The following is a 19,439-nucleotide window of genomic DNA, read 5'->3' as shown; positions in this document are numbered from 1 at the left end:
TCACACAATCTTATCCCCAATTGTATCTTACCTACGTAGTAACCACATATTCATCTGTTTCATTATCAACCACAGGATGCCTTTTATCAAAATCAAAGATGTGAGGATGCATGTATATATGCCACTGCTCAAAATTTTGATCAGCATCCTTAGCCTTTTTCTCTTCTTGCAACTATGGCCACACATTCAGCTCTTGCCGTCTCCAGAATCCCCGTCAAACCGAGGCTGCAGTCTAAGAGTGCCATTCACTCTTTCCCAGCTCAATGTTCCTCCAAGGTAATCTTCCTTCTACCTAGCACAACCCTCTGTGTGGTGTTTTACGGTTTGTTTATCTCTTTTCTCTTGTTGCTAAACCACACAGAGGCTGGAAGTGGCTGCATTCTCCGGCCTGCGAGTCAGCAGTAACGGTGGGGAAGCATCTTTCTTTGATGCCATAGCTGCTCAAATCACCCCCAAGGTGACTGATTGGTTCAGTAACTTTATTGTTATGTATGTGCATATATATGATGATGATGAGTTTGTGCGATATTATTAGGCTGTGGGGACATCCTCTCCTGTTAGAGGAGAGACAGTGGCAAAACTGAAGGTGGCCATCAATGGGTTTGGAAGGATTGGTAGGAACTTCCTCAGGTGTTGGCACGGTCGCAAGGACTCTCCTCTCGAAGTTGTTGTGCTTAACGACAGTGGTGGTGTCAAGAACGTAAGCTGCTTACAATAATTTAGCATTTTTGATCTCTCTTTTTTGACCTTGGTGAAATCTCTTGTATAGGCATCCCACTTGCTCAAGTATGACTCCATGCTTGGAACCTTCAAGGCCGATGTGAAGATAGTCGACAATGAAACTATCAGCGTTGATGGCAAGCTCATCAAAGTCGTCTCAAACAGAGATCCTCTTAAGCTTCCATGGGCTGAGCTCGGCATTGACATTGTCATCGAGGTGAATGTTCTATCTTAAAGCTTCAAATGATATGATTCGCATGCAAATTAATTGAAAGAGATATGTATATATATATATCAGGGAACAGGAGTGTTTGTTGATGGGCCAGGAGCAGGGAAGCACATCCAAGCTGGAGCCTCGAAAGTGATCATCACAGCACCAGCTAAAGGCGCTGATATCCCAACCTATGTTGTGGGAGTCAATGAGCAAGACTATTCTCATGACGTTGCTAACATCATTAGGTAAAGTTTAAACAAAATCAAATTAGTTGTTGAGTACTCATGTTTCCTTCTCGGTTGTCTTGGCAGCAATGCATCTTGCACCACCAACTGTTTGGCTCCCTTTGCGAAAGTTTTGGATGAAGAGTTTGGTACACTACTTTTCTCTACTGTCATTACATTGTTGACAATGGTTTCTTAGCTTACTCAATTACAGGAATCGTCAAGGGGACTATGACAACGACACACTCTTACACCGGAGACCAAGTAAATACCATTTGAACATACTTATCACGATTAAATCTTTGTTTGTGTATTAAAGTAGAACCGTAGATGATAGATGTTTCATGGTTGATTCAGTTTTGGTCTCGGATATTTGGTAGTTTGGGTTCCTGCTTGTAGTACAAGAATACTTTCATCCAAACAATGGTGACATATGTTTGCAATGTTTCAGAGGCTCCTAGATGCATCACACAGGGACCTAAGGCGTGCAAGAGCCGCAGCACTGAACATTGTACCGACTAGCACAGGTGCAGCAAAGGCGGTGTCGTTGGTGCTCCCCCAGCTGAAGGGTAAACTCAACGGCATTGCACTCCGTGTGCCGACCCCAAACGTCTCTGTGGTTGACCTTGTTATAAACGTTGAGAAGAAAGGTTTGACTGCTGAAGACGTTAACGAGGCCTTCAGAAAAGCGGCCGCTGGACCGCTCAAGGGCGTTTTAGAGGTTTGCGACACGCCACTTGTCTCTTGTGACTTCAGGTGCTCTGATGTCTCAACCACCATTGACTCTTCCCTCACAATGGTCATGGGTGATGATATGGTCAAGGTGGTCGCCTGGTACGACAACGAGTGGGGTTACAGGTACAAAGATAATACATTCATAAGATTAAATCAATTCATATGGTTTACATTATATTTTTTTTTCATTTTGCCTTTATTTCAATGATTTCTTTAGAAAGGAACCCACGAGTTTTATTTTTTCAAACAATTTTTTTTTTTAGAAATGTGACTTTTTTAACATACATGCACGATAACGTAATTTTGGCACTTTTTAGAATTTTGGTTTTCTTTTAAATAACTGGAAGTTGATTTAATGCGTTAGCTTACAGAAAGCATGATCTTCAGATTTTAAAGAAAATTTTATTTTTCCGATGATACAGCATTTTACATATTATTATTGCCGGATTTCATTTAAGTTTCTCGAAAGGATGTGTCCACAGAATGTATTTCGACTTCACCACTACATCAGTTTGCCATTATGTCTCCTAAGAAGTTCTTTTTACCTGCTTAACATTTTTATATAAAAATTCTCTTTCTACATGTAATTAGAGTTTGAAACATTTAATGACTAAATTGTCATATATAATTTAATGATATAGCCAAAGAGTAGTGGATTTGGCTCACCTAGTGGCTGCCAAGTGGCCGGGAGAAGTAGCTGCTGGAAGCGGAGACCCTTTGGAAGATTTCTGTAAGACAAACCCAGCCGATGAGGAATGCAAAGTCTATGAAGCTTGATTCTAATCTTTTTCTCTAAACTGTTTCCGAGCAATTTGGTTTATCTTCCAGTAACAATTTATCGAAATCATATAAACCCTGCCTCTTAAACTCTTATCATATATTTCGTCTTCTTTCTTTTTACTATTATATCAAAAGGCAATGTATGTAATACCCATTTCATTGCCTCCATGTGCGATCTCGAGGATACTATAATTTCAATGATATGTGCGAACAAAATGTACTTTTGAATTAGGGACTAATTATTATGAGATTTTGAAAATTAGGAGATCGAGTTGAAAGAAAAACTACTGAATATGGTGAAGATGTAAGATGTATGCCCTTGAAGTAGTCGTTGACGTAGTTGCTGAAGCAGACGTCGTAGTGAGTGGTGAAGTCCATGTGGAATCAAGATGCTGAGCTGAAGTCGTGTAGACTTGGAAAGCAAGGGAGTATCTATTGAATCGTAAGAACCAATATCCAAGAATATATAACACAAGCAAATATAAAGTACTCACTTTATTAATAGCTTTCTCAAACTCAAACTCACAAGTTATACCACACAATTAGCATCTCCTTATATAACACTTATATATTCCTATTCTCAATAGGAAACATATCTTATAGATAACTCTCGATCTATTCTAATCCTAATCTCATTAGAATAGCTTATATCCCAAGTTATCTCAAGCTTAGGTCAACAATATCTTGGAGATATGGAAAGATGAATAAACTTGAGGAGCAAATTTATGACTTAAAGAAAGAGGAGTAAGTGCATTCCAAGAAAAGGAAAGTTGCACTTATTGTTATGGAAGATGTCCATACATGTTGCCTTGGAGATTAGGGTTTCGGGAACATGGAGAATAACTATAAGATAGCTATGAAGTCGTCTGTATAGAGACAGAGACACGAAGGCTGATCTTATAGAGAGAGAAAAGCTCTTGGAAGTGTTCTTGGGTCGTGCTGAAGCAGTGGCTGAAGTACTTGACGGAGAAGAGACATAAGCAGGTAGCTTAGGAATTATTCAGTAGCGTGTGTTAGGGTGTTAACACTAGACGTATAAAAGCTGAATAAGCAAGTCTTGTAAAAATTGTTTAAAGGAAATTCTAATAAAAACATTGGTGTTTGCTTGTGTATTTGTCTCTTGATTTATCTTCTGCACTACCTTATTGTGTTTGCATCTTGCACTTATATATGGTAGAATAGTTGGCTAGTGGTAAAACATTGCCCTGGTTTTATTGTGTTTCTAGTTCAATTTTGAAAAAAAATGTTTTACGCCATAGGATTATTAAGAAAGGTTGGTCTTGAACCAGTGGTGGGATAACTCGAGCCAAAATCCATATTGGCAAATATTTATGCATGTTTTTTGACATGCAATTTTATTATTAAATATGTAAAAGTTATCATCAAGTATACTTACATAAACAAAATTTATTGGCAGATAAAGAAATTTGGAAACCAATTATAACTCTAAGATCTTCTAAAATCTATATAATATTCAGTTTAAAATATATCTTTTGAAATCTACAAATATTTAAAATATTTTAAACAGATAGATTTTGAAAGGTATTTAGTTAATGTGCAATTTAACATTTATGATTTATAATTCTCCACTAGATTTTGATCCGCGTTTGGAAAGCGCAGGTTTGTTTTTGAATTTTTTTTTTAAATATTTTAAATGTATTTCTATATAATATATTGTATAGATTTGATCACATTTATTCAGAACCACAAACTAAATTGTACCAAACTGAAAATCCTGAAACTACAAATAAACTGAATTTCATAAGTAACGGAGAACCACAAGGGTAAGTGAAATTTTAAAATACCAATTCTATACTCACTAATATTAATTACATTTAATTTCTAAATAACCAAATACTTTAAAAATAACCAAATTATCCCCCCCCCCCTTCCTCCAAAAAAATCCTTAAAATATTAAAACTATTTGAATTATCTGATATTTTCATCCGAAGAACCAAAATTACATGATATTTAAACTGATAATCCCAAATTATCCAAATTTATCTGCAAATTCGTAATTATCTAAAAAACCGGAATCAAACCATAACTTAATTGGACCCAATTTTTTTTTCATATTAGGTGATTCTCAACTTTGCTAATGACCAAATAAATAAAAATAAAACAACCCAACTAAAACCAAACCAAACCAAACTAAACTTTGTAAATAATTATCTTAAATTTCGAGAACAAAAACACCAAAACTCAAAATACTCAAACCAAAACCAAATGCTAAAGACTAACAGTCCATCTACATTTAAATAGTGCAAAAAAGTATTATACTTTTACAAATTGTTTAACTCCTTTAAGTGGGGGTACATTTGTGGTTTATAGACGAATTAAGATATAAATAGTGTTTTTATCCGATCTTGATCCGTGTTCGAACTGATAAACCCGATAGCCATATATAATCTGTATTGCCCTATGTTCTTTATGTTGCATTCCATCAGAGGTTCTATCAACTGATAGGTTTTTACAAAATTCGGATTTAATAAAACTGATTTATTAAAAATCTGATAAAACCTAAAAAATTATAATTGTATAAAATTTAGTATAAATACAGATAAGAAGGCCAATAATTTTATAATTGTATAAAATGTAAATTCTAATATTTTACATTTTAATAACATGATCGAAAAGTGATTAAAATTAAAATATGAATATATGCTCAATCGGTCAATAAATTATGTTACATATATAAGGAACATAAATTGAATAATATGCTTTGAATATTGCACATTAACATGTTATTAATGAGATACATATATTTCACTGATATTACTGTACCAAATATATATTTAATAATTTTTAGATGATTAAATAAATGACAATGGCAGAACAAATAATATTGAAAACAAGCCAACGATATTTCCAAAAAGTATATCATGTATTTATTGTTGGGAAAATTGTTTTTTTAGAGCAAAAAAATGGTAACTATGTCCCTTTATACTAATCTATACTACTTTATGTCCCATTAGACTAATTTTTTTCAAAATGGCAGTAATGCCCTTAAAATTGTAATTTTTTTATTCCTTTTTCGTTTTTTTTTTATTTTTTGTTCCTTTTTCGTTTTTTTATTTTTTTTAAAAAAAATCGATTTTTTTTTCAAAATATAAAAGTGAATATTCCCAAATATTTTGTTTCCATATTTTTAGGAACTGATTTCTTATCCGTAGAATACAACTAATATGTAGAAATCGGTTTCTACAGTTTTTTAGAATTATAGTAATGTTTAGATTTTGATTTTTACATGTTTTAGATTTATAGTAAATCTGTAGAAGTAGGTTTCTACGTGTTTTAGATTTATATTAATGTGTAGATTTTGATTTCTAAAGATTTTAGAACGATAGGTTAAGCGCGGAATGTGTATTCTAAATATTTTTAGAATACTCCTATTTACGTAGATCACGTATTCTAAACATTGTAGATTCAATGAAAAAAGTGGATTTCGTTTTCTACTTCGTAGAATGTCATTTCTACTTTATTTAGAACATAATATGAAATTTATAATTTTTACTTTTTTATAACTGGAAAAAATATCACTAAGTTCATATAGGTATTTTATCAAAAGTTACTATTTTTCCAAAAAAATTTTGTTTGTAAAACTATTTATTAAATTTATTTTCAAAAATATTAAAGGATGTTATAGGAAAATATGACACAAAATATAGATTAGTCTAAAAGGACATAGTTACCATTTTTTTGCTCTAAAAAAACAGTTTTCCCTATTGTTTTGATTGTTAGAAAAAATAAAGGTAATCCCAAATATAATGAATAGTTAATGAATAGGTGCAACAACCTTTTATAGGTAGATTTTTTAACAATCATTCCCTTTTAATAGTATAGATTCTCATAAATAATCCAAAAGCTCACTACCTTTCATATATTTTTGTATGCAGGCATTTGTTTTTATGTGAATTTGTTCTTTACAATTTAATAGGGGAGCTTCCCGCTACGCACGGAATGTGATGGATCGGTTTTATGTTTTACGTGTGATGTATATAACTATATTATTGTATATTTTCATTGTATGTGTTTTATGTTAGAAATTGCAAGAGATGTATGGGAAAGTTTACTATTTTTAAGAAGGTTTGGACGTGGAGGGATTGTATATGTTAAGATTATTATGTTCGATCTTGACGGTTGTGTCTATATTAAAAGTTTGTGGTGTATAGCATCTTATATAGGTTGGATGAGGTTTATGTGGTTTTCTAGTTGTGTAGTTTTTACAATTCTTAATCCATAATTGGCATTTCTTCATGTTTTTAACGTGTTTTGATTTTTAATTGTAGTAAAATGTTTTTAAAGATATTGCGGCATTAAACTTCTTGCATTGAGGTTTTTGTTTAGACCATCTCCAATGTGCTTTCTTATTTTTTTTTTCTCTACAATAGAACAATTATATAATAGAGATGAGTTTCTCTATAATATAGTCATCTATTTTTTCCTCTAAAAAATAATATTTTTAAAAGATTATGTTTTATTTTAGTATTCACACATTTTTCTTATAAATATTAAAATTGACCTATTTATTATAATTTTGAAAAAACCTAAAATTTCTATATTATTTAAAATAAATATCTTATTACAGAAATACATTATACAAAAAAAGTAGACATTATATAACCATCAATACTATATTAAAAGAATTACAAAGTAGACATTATCTAACTAAAAATATCACTTGTTAAATAATAATTAGACTTTTAAATAAAATAATAATATTATTTATTTATTTTTTAACTCTAAAAATTAAGAATTATTATGTAAACCAAAAAGGTTGTGTTTTATAAGTATTTTTTATTTCTTCATAAATATGTTTTTAGTTATAATAACAAAAGTTCAAAAGACTTTGACAAAAAAAAAACTATTGTGTAAATAAAGAAAACATGCTTCTATTATAGAGAAATGCTCTTTTCCCCTAAATATAGAGAAAAAATAACAATCTCTATTTTATAGGAAGAAGTAGATGTGGATTTGAGTATATTTTATTCTATTATAGCATATAGAGACAAAAATAGCAATGAGTTGGAGATGCTAACACATTTTAATTTTCATTCATGTATGCATTTGATTATTTTGTTCATATGGTAGTTGAAATGTGGACATATTATTTTTTCTTATAATTTATTTTTTTTTTATCAAAAACATGAAACCATCACCAAACCAAGTATCAGAAGAACACTTTTTTTATAGTCACAGGCAAGAAGAGATATTGAAAAAAAAAACCTTTGAATTAGAACAAAATATGAGACGACGAAGCTGAAAACTCCTTGCCATTACCCGTTGGAATCAATTTTCTTTTCTTGGAGTTTGGTTTCAAGGTCTGAACTCGATCTAGATGTGGATAGTCATTCTGTTGGAAAAAAATTCAAAGGTTTTTAGGATTTCTGAGGGTTTACAGGATGAAGACTTACTCTTTTTACAGCTGGAGATCCACCGACTTGTTGAGAGGAAATATGCGTTGAATGAAGAGTCGTGGAGTTGAAAGAGTTAAGAATGTCGTTAGTAACAACAAATCAATGTATCTATAACGGTATCAAAGAGAAGAACATAGACGAAAGGACACGAAGGCTGCTAGATACTGAGATTCATCATTAAGATTAGTTTCACATAACCCTCCCGAAACACTATTGTTGCTTTAGATGAATCACTATGGGCAGCATATATATTCGTAGTGGACCCGATTCTGATTGAAACGAAAGCCTACAAATTGTTTAGGAATAATAAATTATAGAGTTTTTTAATAAAAAAAGTACCACCTCAATGGTTGGTTTCTTATTTGCATTTTCCATTTATTATTTAATCTAATAAAGTTAAGTTGAAAAAAAACAATATCAGATACTCGGACAATTATTATAACTTGTTTCTATAGCAAGAGAGCCTTTTTGTATAAGAGTTTCTCTTCTTCTATCTTCTATCTTTTGATTTTGCATTCTTTCGTTTTCTTGTTTTTGGTGCAGAAAGAATAAATGTGGCTGCTGAGTGCATTTTTCGAGTTTTGGTACAGTTTTGTAGTTTACATTTCTATTTGTAATCAGTTGACATCTCTTATTGACACTAAGAGCACATCCATCAATTAGAACCCATTAGGAGTTCTTTAGATTAAATTAGTGTTTAATTGTGTGATTTGAAAGCTTTAGAACCTTTGTTAATCTATTTAATTTTTTCATCCTCCATTGGTAGAACCTCCATTGAAGTTCTTTAAATTGTAATTTTTTTAAAAAAATTTCCTTAAGTAAAATGATTTAAAATAAAAGCATACATAAAAATTTTAATAAAAATGACATGAAAACATATTAAAAATATAAATACTAATCGTGAACGAGAAAAAACCGATTAGTTGAAATGTTGATGTGTTCCAAATTTTTGCCATATATTCTCAACCAAATCAGCTTTCAATCGTTGATGTATTTTGTTATCTCGGACTTCATTCCGAATGGTCAGCATGCTCATAATATTCTCGACATTTGAAGGCATCCCCGATGTAAAGTTGAGATCGACTTGTGAACTTCAGCTTGATTCCGGTTGTTCGAAAACTTATAGATCATATAGAGTGTGTCCATCTCGTTCGTCTTCCACGATCATATTATGTAGAATGATACATGCTCGCATTATCTTTCCAATTTTTATTTTGTCCCACAAAAGAGCAGGATTTTTGACAATAGCAAATTGAGCTTGCAGGACCCCAAAAGCACGCTCGACATCTTTACGAACACCTTCTTGATGTGTAGCAAATAAGGATGCTTTCGGATCTTGCGGTTCTCGAATAGATTGGACAAAATTAGCCCAGTTTGGATAAATACCATCTGTGAGATAGTAAGCCAAACGGTAGTTGTGTCCATTGACAGTGTAATTAACTTTTGGAGCTTGACCTTGTAATATATCATCAAAAACAGGTGATCGATCAAGAACATTGATATCGTTTAAGGTACCTGGAGGTCCAAAAAACGCATGCCATATCCAGAGATCGTGTGAAGCTACAGCCTCTAAAACAATTGTTGGCTTTCCTGATCCACATGTATATTGACCTTTCCATGCGGTCGGACAATTCTTACACTCCCAATGCATACAATCGATGCTTCCTATCATCCCGGGAAATCCGAGCAACTCTCCAATATCGAGTAGTCGTTGAAGATCTTCTGGTGTGGGTCTTCTTAGATACTCATCTCCAAATAAATTAATGACTCCTTCAACAAAATGTTCCAAGCATAAAAGTGCGGTGGTCTCACCAAGTCGGAGATATTCGTGTCGACCGCATCAGCTGGGCAACCATATGCCATCATACGAATTGCTGCCGTTGCTTTTTGTAAAGGAGAGTGACCGAACCTTCCAGTAGCATCTCTTCTTTGTTGAAAGTATGGGATTTCAGCGGAGGGGCGATCAACAATACGCATGAACAAGGACTTCTTCATTCGAAAACGGCGTCGAAACATGTGAGAAGGATATGTTGCATCTTCACTAAAATAATCGTTCCATAGTTGTATGTGTCTTTGTTCTCGTTGTCTTTCTATGTAGGCTCGTTTTTTTTTTTGGACGTTGGTGCTTCTTGGCGATCTTCATTATGAGTGAGAAGGTTTTCAAATTGTTGATCAAAAATTTGATTAAATCTTTCATCCATAAAGGCTTCAAAATTATCGGAAGAAGAAGCCATTAGAGAAAATGATAAAAGCAACCGTAATTAGGACAATGAAAAGAAATGATAAGCCCAAAAGAAAAAGAAATGGTAAAGCAAATGGCAGAGAAATGGTAAAGCAAACGGTTTGTAAATTTTGGTATTGGAAGAGAAATGGCAAAGGGTTTACAACAAGAGGTTTTTAAAGACAGACAAGCGTTTCTGTTTGTTTACAATCAGGAAGCGTAATGGCAATATTTATAAAAAAAAACTATGAAACACAAGTTGCGAACTGGCGTTTGTCACATGGAGACACAACTGTTTCTGCTTGGCTTCTTCTCTCACATGGAAACAGGCGTTTGTCTTCTTCTTCACATGGCCAGCCAACTGTTTCTTCTTGGCTTCTTCTGTCACATGGAAACACAACTTGACTAACAGGGTCTTCTCGCTTCACCTGCAAGAACACGTGACTGAATTAACCAAATTCATACAGAAAACATTAACCATTAATTTAAGAGACCACAATGTTACAGACTCGGACATAACACAAATGAGAAACATATCCTTAATAGATCAACAAACAAAGACACAAAGCTATTTCAAGTTCAGAGAAACAAACTTAGAGACAAAGACACAAAGATCCGAATTAAACTAAAGAGCAAACATTTCCTTAATAAGCTTATTTTTCAAAGCTATTTCTAGTTCAGTTAGTGGCTCTGTCTTGGCAATGAGGCTGTCAAGCAATATTTTATCCTTAAGCTTATCCTGCAAAGCAAAGTCTTTTTGCCTTATCTCCCACAGGCTGTGAAACTCCACCCTCTCCTTCACTTCCTCTTCCACATTCGCTTGCTTACTGACCTTTTTCCTTTGGCCTTTGAAGCTTTTACACCAACCGGCCGAGCTTCTTCCTCACCAACAGGGATTGATGACTGAGCAGATTCACCATCGAACTTCCTTCTTTTAGACTGGACTTTATCAGAAGAAGCTCCACGCCATTTTTGATCATGGCGAAGCTCCAACCATGCATGCTCCAGTGTGAATTTAACCTTGTAATCATTGTAGAAAATCTCATGCGCCATCTTCAGAACGTCATCCTCACTCTGTCCACTCGATCTCTGCTTCGTTGCAGCATGATAACTGCCAACAAACTTGCACACTCCCTCATTAATCTTCCCCCACCTCTGTTTACACTGCGTTCGCTCCCTCTTTGGCATACCAGCCAGCTTAGGACTCTCAGCACAATAAGCTGCAATTCGTTTCCAAAACGAGATTGCTTTCTGCTCATTCCCTACAATTGGGTCTTTGGAGGTGTTTAACCAAGCATTTATGAGCACACCATCTTCTGTTGGTGAGCATTTATGTTTCCCTTTAGCTTCGGACACAGCCTCAGCCTCTGCACTGTCGTTGCCATCTTCAGTCCAGTGTGAACCGAAGACAGAGGCATCCGATGCAGAGAACGTGTCACCAACAGGGTGTACATAAGGGTGTTGGGTGTTAGGTTGTTGACTGTTTAAAAGGTTTTGAAAGCTACAGTTTTCACTATATGGATCCATAAACTTGTTTAAAGGAGAATGAAAGAACAAAAGAGAAGGAAAAAGCTATTGAGAAATGGCGTGTTTTGTTCACAATTTAAAGGAAAGTTTTAAAGTTTTTAAAGTTTGTGTTAATGAAAGTTTAAAGTTGTTGAAGTTTCAGATTTATATTAATGGCAATCAATGCTTTTACCTACAACTAAAATAACCACGTAAATATTACACCAAAGCAAAGCATATACAATTAAATACATATCACATCAACGCAAAGCAACTAACAAAAGCAATACTAATGTCAATTTAATTCCATACCTAATCAATATCTAACACTCATTCAACTAACTAAAGCAATACTAAAGTCTACTTACCTCTTGCCAACTGTGAAATGGAAGAGTGTGTTCTGTAATGAATGCTTTGTTGATGTTGCATCCGTTTCTGAGAGAGAGTGTTTTCGGTAATGAATGCACATCACCCATCCTTGCACAACAAACAACAAAATTAACATTAAAAGCTCATTTGACCAAAACGAATATCACTAAATTACTACACAACTCAATTCAGTTTCAATTGCTAATATTAATAACCATCTCGACCAAAGCTAATATCAGTAACCAATAATAATATCACTAGTTTGTAATTTAACTATGAGATCAAAGAATATTAACAAACCTTGAGCAGACACAATACGCATGTATCCATTTCCTCTCCACAATGGAATAACAAAGTAATGGCTGCAATTGATACATCATCAAACATAAGAAGAAAATTTAAGAGAAGAAAAACAAGTCAAAGATTCATTTGGACAATAAACAAAGCTGATGATATTGTTATTACCACTCGGCTGTTCGTTGAATGACCAAGCGATGAAGTGAAAAGCTTTCATAGTGATCCCAATATGCCCTCGTCCCAAGTGATACTGCCAAAATAAAACCATCATCAAATCTGAAAGACATCAAAGACGCTTTAGAGGACAGCGGGGTGAAGTAAACATCGTACCAGATCGCTGTGAGTTCCTTCAGAGATTTGGTTTTCGATCTATCCAAATCCATGATCGAATCCAACGGTTTCGTCTTCAACGGTGAGAAGAAGAAGAAGATCGTTCGGTGAAGATCCGTCGAGACGGGCAACGAGAGGACGAAGAGAGCTTTCATCCTTCCAAAATGAGAAGAAGAAGATGACCGATCATTCGCCGGAGTTTCATCCATCCAGAGATCGCCAAAGAATCGTCATAGACGGAGAGATCGAGGAAAGAGGAAGAAAGAAAAGAAAATATGGGTTATGACGGAAACCCCGAAGAAGGAGAGAGAGAGTAGTAGAATCTGTCTAATTAGAAGTAACCACGTAGGGGTTCTAACAAATCCTAAAAATGCCAAGTTAATTACCGGTTCTCTTCTTTCTTTCTATTTTTCATTTATTTTTGGGCCTTTATTTTTTTGAAACCCCTTGCTAGAGCTCCCGATGGAGCTGCTCTAAGATCATATACATTAATAATTTATATTTTCTTTGCTAATTTTGGTGGTTAGTTTAGTGATACTATGAACCATCTCCTGTTCGCTGACGACACTATGTTCTTCTGTCGCTCGGACAGGGCGAGTTGTGAGGCCTTGGTTAAGATCCTGTCCTGCTATGAACTAGCTTCTGGACAGTGTATAAATCGGAACAAATCGGCCATCACTTTCTCATCGAAGACCCTCCCGGCCACAAAACATAATAACAAAACAGCGCTATGCATAGGCCAGGAGGGAGGCATCAGGAAGTATCTGGGGTTGATAGAGCATTTCGGCCGAAGGAAAAGGGATATCTTTGCATCCATTGTGGACCGAATCAAACAAAAAGCTCACGGTTGGAAAACTAGATTCCTTTCGGGGGCGGGGAAGCTGGTTCTCCTCAAAACCGTACTAGCGGCAATGCCATCCTATGTTATGTCATGCTTTAAACTCCCATTATCCCTATGTAAGCAGATTCAGTTGGTTCTTACCCGCTTCTGGTGGGATCTCAAGCCGGAGCATAAGAGACTTTGTTGGGTCGCATGGGACAAACTCACACAGCCCAAGTCAGTTGGAGGGCTTGGTTTTCGAGATATTGAGCATTTTAATGATGCGCTGTTAGCTAAACTAACGTGGAGACTACTGAAGAACCCTTCCTCCTTGCTTGGCCAGACGATACTAGGGAACTACTGCCGGTCCATAAGCCTCTTCGATTTTCCTACAAGTGGGGCTATCTCCCATGGTTGGCGAGGGATCTTAGCGGGCAGAGAAGTTTTAAAATTAGGAGTTGGATGGGCTATTGGGAATGGAAGGGTTATAAACCTGTGGAGTGAGAAATGGCTATCAACCAGTGAAGTGAAGCGTCTTATAGGCCCTCCCTCTTTTGAAGAACAAGACCTTACTGTGAGAGATCTCCTATATCCAGACTCATCAGAATGGAACCTCGAGGCTGTACGGTCCTGTCTGCCTCAGTATGAGGAATCAATCCGATTAATCCACCCTAGCTCCTACAATATGGAAGACGCTCTAGTCTGGCTACCGGGAAAAACAGGTTGCTACACAACCAAATCTGGCTATGCCCTGTCAAAGCTTGCGAGTGAAAGAGAGAAGCAACAACCGGTAATGAACCAGTTTGGCTGGAAGGCTTGCGTGTGGAATGTAGAGACTTCACCAAAACTGAAGATTTTTTTTGTGAAGCTAGCGAACAAAGCCATTCCGGTGGCAGAGGCACTAGCTCGTAGAGGCATCAATGCCACAGTTACGTGTAAACGATGTAATGCTCCTGAGAGGGAAATCCACACCTTTTTTCAGTGTCCTTTCGCGAAAAAGTTTGGGATCTCCTCCCTGCTATACATAAACCTTGTGCCTCGACCTCTACGGTTCTGAACCTGATGGAGAGCAGTAGACGACTAATCACTCTCCCGCCCACAGGTATCTCGAAACCTCTGTTTCCTTGGCTGCTATGGAACTTATGGACTAGTAGGAATCAACTCCTATTTGAAGATAAAAAAATTCTCTGAAATCAAAGTCATCAATAAGGCCCTTAGAGATGCGAAAGAATGGAGTCTCGCACAACCCCTAAGGGGAAAAAAAAACAGCCAAGACATCGTCCCCTCCACCCCTGCTACACTACCTCTTCAACTGTTACTTGCTATACAGATGGAGCTTGGGATGCGTTGTCAAAATCTGGTGGAATGGGATGGTGTTTTAAGGATAATGCAGGTGATATTAAACTGCAGGGGGAATGCGCAAAGAGGTATATCAACTCGGCTCCAATGGCGGAGGCTCTGGCCCTCAAAGCTGCTCTCGAAGCGGCATCCCAACTGGGTCTCGGCGACCTAAGGTGTTTATCCGACTCTCGTAGTCTAGTGTCAATGCTCACAACAAACTCGTCTATTGTTGAGCTTCAAGGGATCCTCCACGACATCCGCGTGTTGAGTAGTTCTCTTACATCTATCTCCTTTTGTTTCATTTCTCGTTCTGAGAATGTTTTGGCTGATGGGTTAGCTAAGTCTGCCCTCCGCTCTTGTATGAACTCTCCCATGTGGAGTAATTCTTGTCTTATTTTGATTGCAATGAATGAAGTATGGTTTAAACCAAAAAAAAGTTAAGTGATACAAACCAACGATTCAACTCAGTAATTGAAATTAAATATTCAAACCACAAGAAGTTGTAATTTTTAGCATATTTACCTCCATATTGTATATTCGCAATAATTTTTAGAACTCAAAGCAGATCACTTTGACACTGATTCCCAGCACGAACAAACCTTGATAACATTGTATATACTATTTATAGTTGAACTTTGTATGTGGCCCCAAAATGTTTTTTTATCAATTCCCAGCATGTATTTAGCTTCGGGTGTATTGTACCCATAAGTCTCACACTGCAGACCTGGTTTCCAGTGTTGAAGCTGTTTAACTGATGTCAGTTTGTCATGTTCCGGAATCTAGTGCATCTGCCTGGGAGCTGCTCTGATGAGGATACCGTGTAGTTTCCTTAGCTGGTGCGGTCTGCTCAGTCAGTTTCAGAATCGTTGCTGTCAGTGATTGTTCCATACTAATAGCTACTAAATAATGTTAATAAGATTCAACGAAGGGAAGTAACTCAACTCTTAGCTATTGGCTTATCGTATATAATATACGTCTTAATCTCAGTGGATTAGAGCAGTTTTGAATTGGTTAGAAATTGATCGGAAAACAGCTTTGTTGGAAGTAAGAAAAGCATAGCATATCTTTTTCTCTACATGTTAACTCTAGATCCTCAGCCTCTTGTTGAAATTGGTTTTTTTTTCCCTGAACAACATCAAGTCTCAAGAATTTAATGGCAAAAGGGTTTTTGCAGTTTTTTTTAAGAATCAAGCTAACATCAACGAATCAAGTTAATTACTTATAGAGCCTTCTCCTAATTTTCTGTTGCTCGCAAACCTGTAAGTAACTTCTTCAATCTCTTATGCATAGCATCTTCAGGACCGTACATCATTCTGTACCATAGCACCGAGAGTACGTACTTTCTCCTGCGATTCCCTTCTTGCTGTTGTCTCTGCTTGCTTATCCTATCAGCTCCGCCATTCTCTGCGACTGGAAAACGTATAACTCAAATGATTAATCCTATCATTACTTATAAATCTTAAAGGAAAAGGAAATTGTTTGTTCTTCAAATCAAAGGAGCTAAGGCATTCTGTAACGGTTCCAATTTACCTTACCCGGCATAAAAACTTGTCCAAACGACACGAAAACCAAATCGCTCCAGAGATCTGCCGTGTAAAGTCGCGTCCCATTAACTTCCAGAAACTCAATGATCGGTTTATGAAAGGAGAAGGTGAAGAACACCAAGAACCCTAGAAAGAGAAGATGAAAATTGTTGAAGACGATGACTAACAGAGATGTATATAATACATCTGCATCTCCACTCTCCAAGATGGTTGTCATAGTACGAAAGCTTATTTTTTTATACTCGAAGTTCTAACGTTTTGCATGAAGAAGCTCACATTTAAGGTAAATCGTGGGTGTGATTTAAGAAGGACTTTAAGATTGCGAATCTGTAACTGATAATTGTTAGTAAGAAGCTGAAACAACTCTTTCAGAACTCTGGTTCTGTCTCGATATCTAATGGCGGAGGTAAAAGCCAAATGAAAACCTAATATGTAAACGACGTTCAAAGCAGCATTTAGAATTAGAGAAACTCATTGCTGGGCTGGCTGAATGGAATAAACTTAAGGTCCACATACAAAGTCCACGTAATACATGTTACAAAGTTAAATGAAACGCTGCGGCGAAATTCACTACCACGTGTCGTCCTCAAAGAGACCTATTTAGTGACGTGTATTTATGAGAAGAATGTGATTCTCTTCTTTATATAATAAGATCTCTTCCGATTCATCCCTTATACTTCAGGTCATGCCTGGAAAGGAAAGTATAACATTTCGATTTTTGATATACAGAAAGGCTTAAGAGTATTGATTTGACTGCCTATGTTACTAAAAATTGACTTACACTTTTCGTCACACATCCATTTAGAATTTTAGGGTTAAGTATGATTGAGTAAGAGCAGTGAATGAAGGAATTTCCGGAACACAAGCGAATGTTGGAGCGATAGTTGGAGATCAAAAGTCTTGGCGGACGGCCATGCATGATTGACACGTTTGAAACACATGTCTCGAGTTTTTTCATCTGCTGAAACGTGGATGGACAGCAACCATAACATGTTCTTCATCTTGAGCTTTAAGTATTAGACTTCTCTTTATGCTTAATGTAAAATGGATCCTGAATGTAATGTTCAAGCCTTGTAAAATTGCCCCTTGGGCTTAGATTAATGAAACTTTGTTGACAAAAACAAAATCAAAGAATTATCGAAAAATTGAGAAGAAGATTGGCAGCCTAGAAGAGTAATATAAGAAGGTCGAGTTCAGTGCAACGCTAATGACGAAACTGTTAAGCTTTATTTCCATCTACATATTTACGAGTTGGAACTCCATATGAACTTTTATACGCACTAGGGGAGTGGAATTAATATATTAAATAAATACAGGGCAACTTTTTAGTGAGGAATAGAAAGCGTACTGAGATCCTCCCAAATAGAGTTTGGCAGGATCTGTGACCTCATTTTGTGAGATAAACTGGCATCAAAGAACAAGTGACCTCATGGACTCATTTGATCCATTGCATAATATGCAAACTCCATAAGAGCAGTCTGTCTTGTAACGATAACTCAGGGTTTTTTTAAACATAGAAATATTATTAGGTGTAAATATCATGACTTGAATAGAAACCATCCAAAAACCATGAGAAACCCACATTGACTGTTAACTGACAGACAGCGAAAATACAAAACGAGAGAGGACTACTAAGACACTCATCTACGACTCAAAATGAAAAGAAAAAAAACAACATTTAAAAGCTTAAGAGAATAAGAGGCGTAAGGTGTCACGCCACTACTTGGTGTTTCATCCGAGGCCTTGAACCCTTACATCTCCGACTCTTCCAGGCATAATTATTAGACAGTTTGCTACTCCCTCGCCCGCTTAGAACCAGCTTTTCTGGTCCGTCGGCTTCCGCTGGAAGGAAGCAAGTCTTTGGTTGGGGGAGAGGGAGGAATGGGCAAATGATGTCTCCCAGATACCAAAGCAGGGAACCCAACAGCAGGGATTCCAACAAGAGCACAGCAGACTCCTGCCTTGTCATCATGGAAGCATTTCCACCACCCTTTTGCAAACATAGACGAAGAGAATGGTTTTCCGCAACAAAGCAATCAAGCATCCGTCCCAGTCTCATGCATTCTCTTTCGAGATACTTACTTTTCTTCTCAAGATCGGTCACATATTCCTTCTTCCTCTCTCTCGACCTCACAGCCGCATCTCTGTTTCTTACCCTCCTGAACAATCATCATGCCACTCATTATCAAAAACACAAGTAAAAGAGCAAACAACGAGATACAATAGGTTAACGGCAACCAAAAGACAATCTAAAACACTTCAAGATACTGTTGTTTCAAAGGCAAAACAAAATCAATACAAACCATAGATCTCACCATCTTCTTAACTTGAAAAATATAATTAAACAGTAAAAATGATATAAGAATAAAAGTTGTTGAATCAGATATACCTTCTTCGTTTCTTGGCAATAGCATCATCGTCTCCTGATATCTCGCTTTCCACCTTAGCTTCATCCAGATTCTCACTTCCAGAATCATTCCTCTTCTTCTCAACTGCTTTCTCCTTCCCGGCATCATCGGATCCTTGGGTTGGTACATCATCAACTTTACCAGTCACGGAATCAGCGGTGGGATCATCTACGAATATATCCGCTAGAAACTCCGACACCGATTGCTGGTCCAACTCCAGACAATTCTGATTGTCCTCGTCGTTCATCAGTTGGCTCTCAATGTCTCCGATCCACGAGTTTGCAGAATCCGGTGAAGACCGAATAAAATCACCCGCAATAGGAGTTTCAGTGAAAAGTGAAAGATCGAAATCTAAGAACAGATCATCATCTTCTCCTAGAAAATCAACGCAACCCAATTCCTCCGCCATGGCCCAGTCACAACAAGTACAAAAGAAAAAAAGAAAAAAAACACAAATTGGAGAAGAAACAGAAGTTTCTACTAATTAATATATAGGGGAATGGCGTCTTGAGT

At 36.3% G+C, this 19,439-nt stretch overlaps 2 protein-coding genes and 1 long non-coding RNA gene across 3 annotated transcripts; 1 reads left to right on the top strand and 2 right to left on the bottom strand.

Annotated features, from left to right (window-relative positions):
- Positions 1-22: 22 nt before the first annotated feature.
- On the top strand, positions 23-2,889 carry LOC103833307 (glyceraldehyde-3-phosphate dehydrogenase GAPB, chloroplastic). The gene is made up of 9 exons (XM_009109397.3): positions 23-276; positions 362-457; positions 536-700; positions 770-937; positions 1,019-1,179; positions 1,246-1,307; positions 1,373-1,422; positions 1,610-2,016; positions 2,535-2,889. The coding sequence occupies exons 1-9, from the start codon at positions 175-177 to the stop codon at positions 2,668-2,670; spliced, it is 1,347 nt and encodes a 448-aa protein (XP_009107645.1). The 5' UTR covers positions 23-174; the 3' UTR covers positions 2,671-2,889.
- Positions 2,890-10,417: 7,528 nt separating this feature from the next.
- Positions 10,418-12,480, bottom strand: LOC103833308. The gene is made up of 2 exons (XR_004450326.1): positions 12,186-12,480; positions 10,418-10,739 (listed from the first exon to the last, which is right to left on the bottom strand). It is a non-coding gene; the product is annotated as an uncharacterized LOC103833308 (long non-coding RNA).
- A 5,540-nt stretch (positions 12,481-18,020) lies between these two features.
- LOC103833309 (bZIP transcription factor 60) lies at positions 18,021-19,402 on the bottom strand. Its single transcript, XM_009109398.3, has 2 exons — positions 18,908-19,402; positions 18,021-18,677 (listed from the first exon to the last, which is right to left on the bottom strand). The coding sequence occupies exons 1-2, from the start codon at positions 19,333-19,335 to the stop codon at positions 18,230-18,232; spliced, it is 876 nt and encodes a 291-aa protein (XP_009107646.1). The 5' UTR covers positions 19,336-19,402; the 3' UTR covers positions 18,021-18,229.
- Between the last annotated feature and the right edge of the window lie 37 nt (positions 19,403-19,439).

The sequence above is a fragment of the Brassica rapa genome, chromosome A08 (genome assembly GCF_000309985.2).
Source record: "Brassica rapa cultivar Chiifu-401-42 chromosome A08, CAAS_Brap_v3.01, whole genome shotgun sequence".
Classification (NCBI taxonomy): Eukaryota; Viridiplantae; Streptophyta; class Magnoliopsida; order Brassicales; family Brassicaceae; genus Brassica; species Brassica rapa.
Note: the sequence above shows the minus strand (reverse complement) of the source record. Positions and strands in the feature narration are given on the sequence as shown.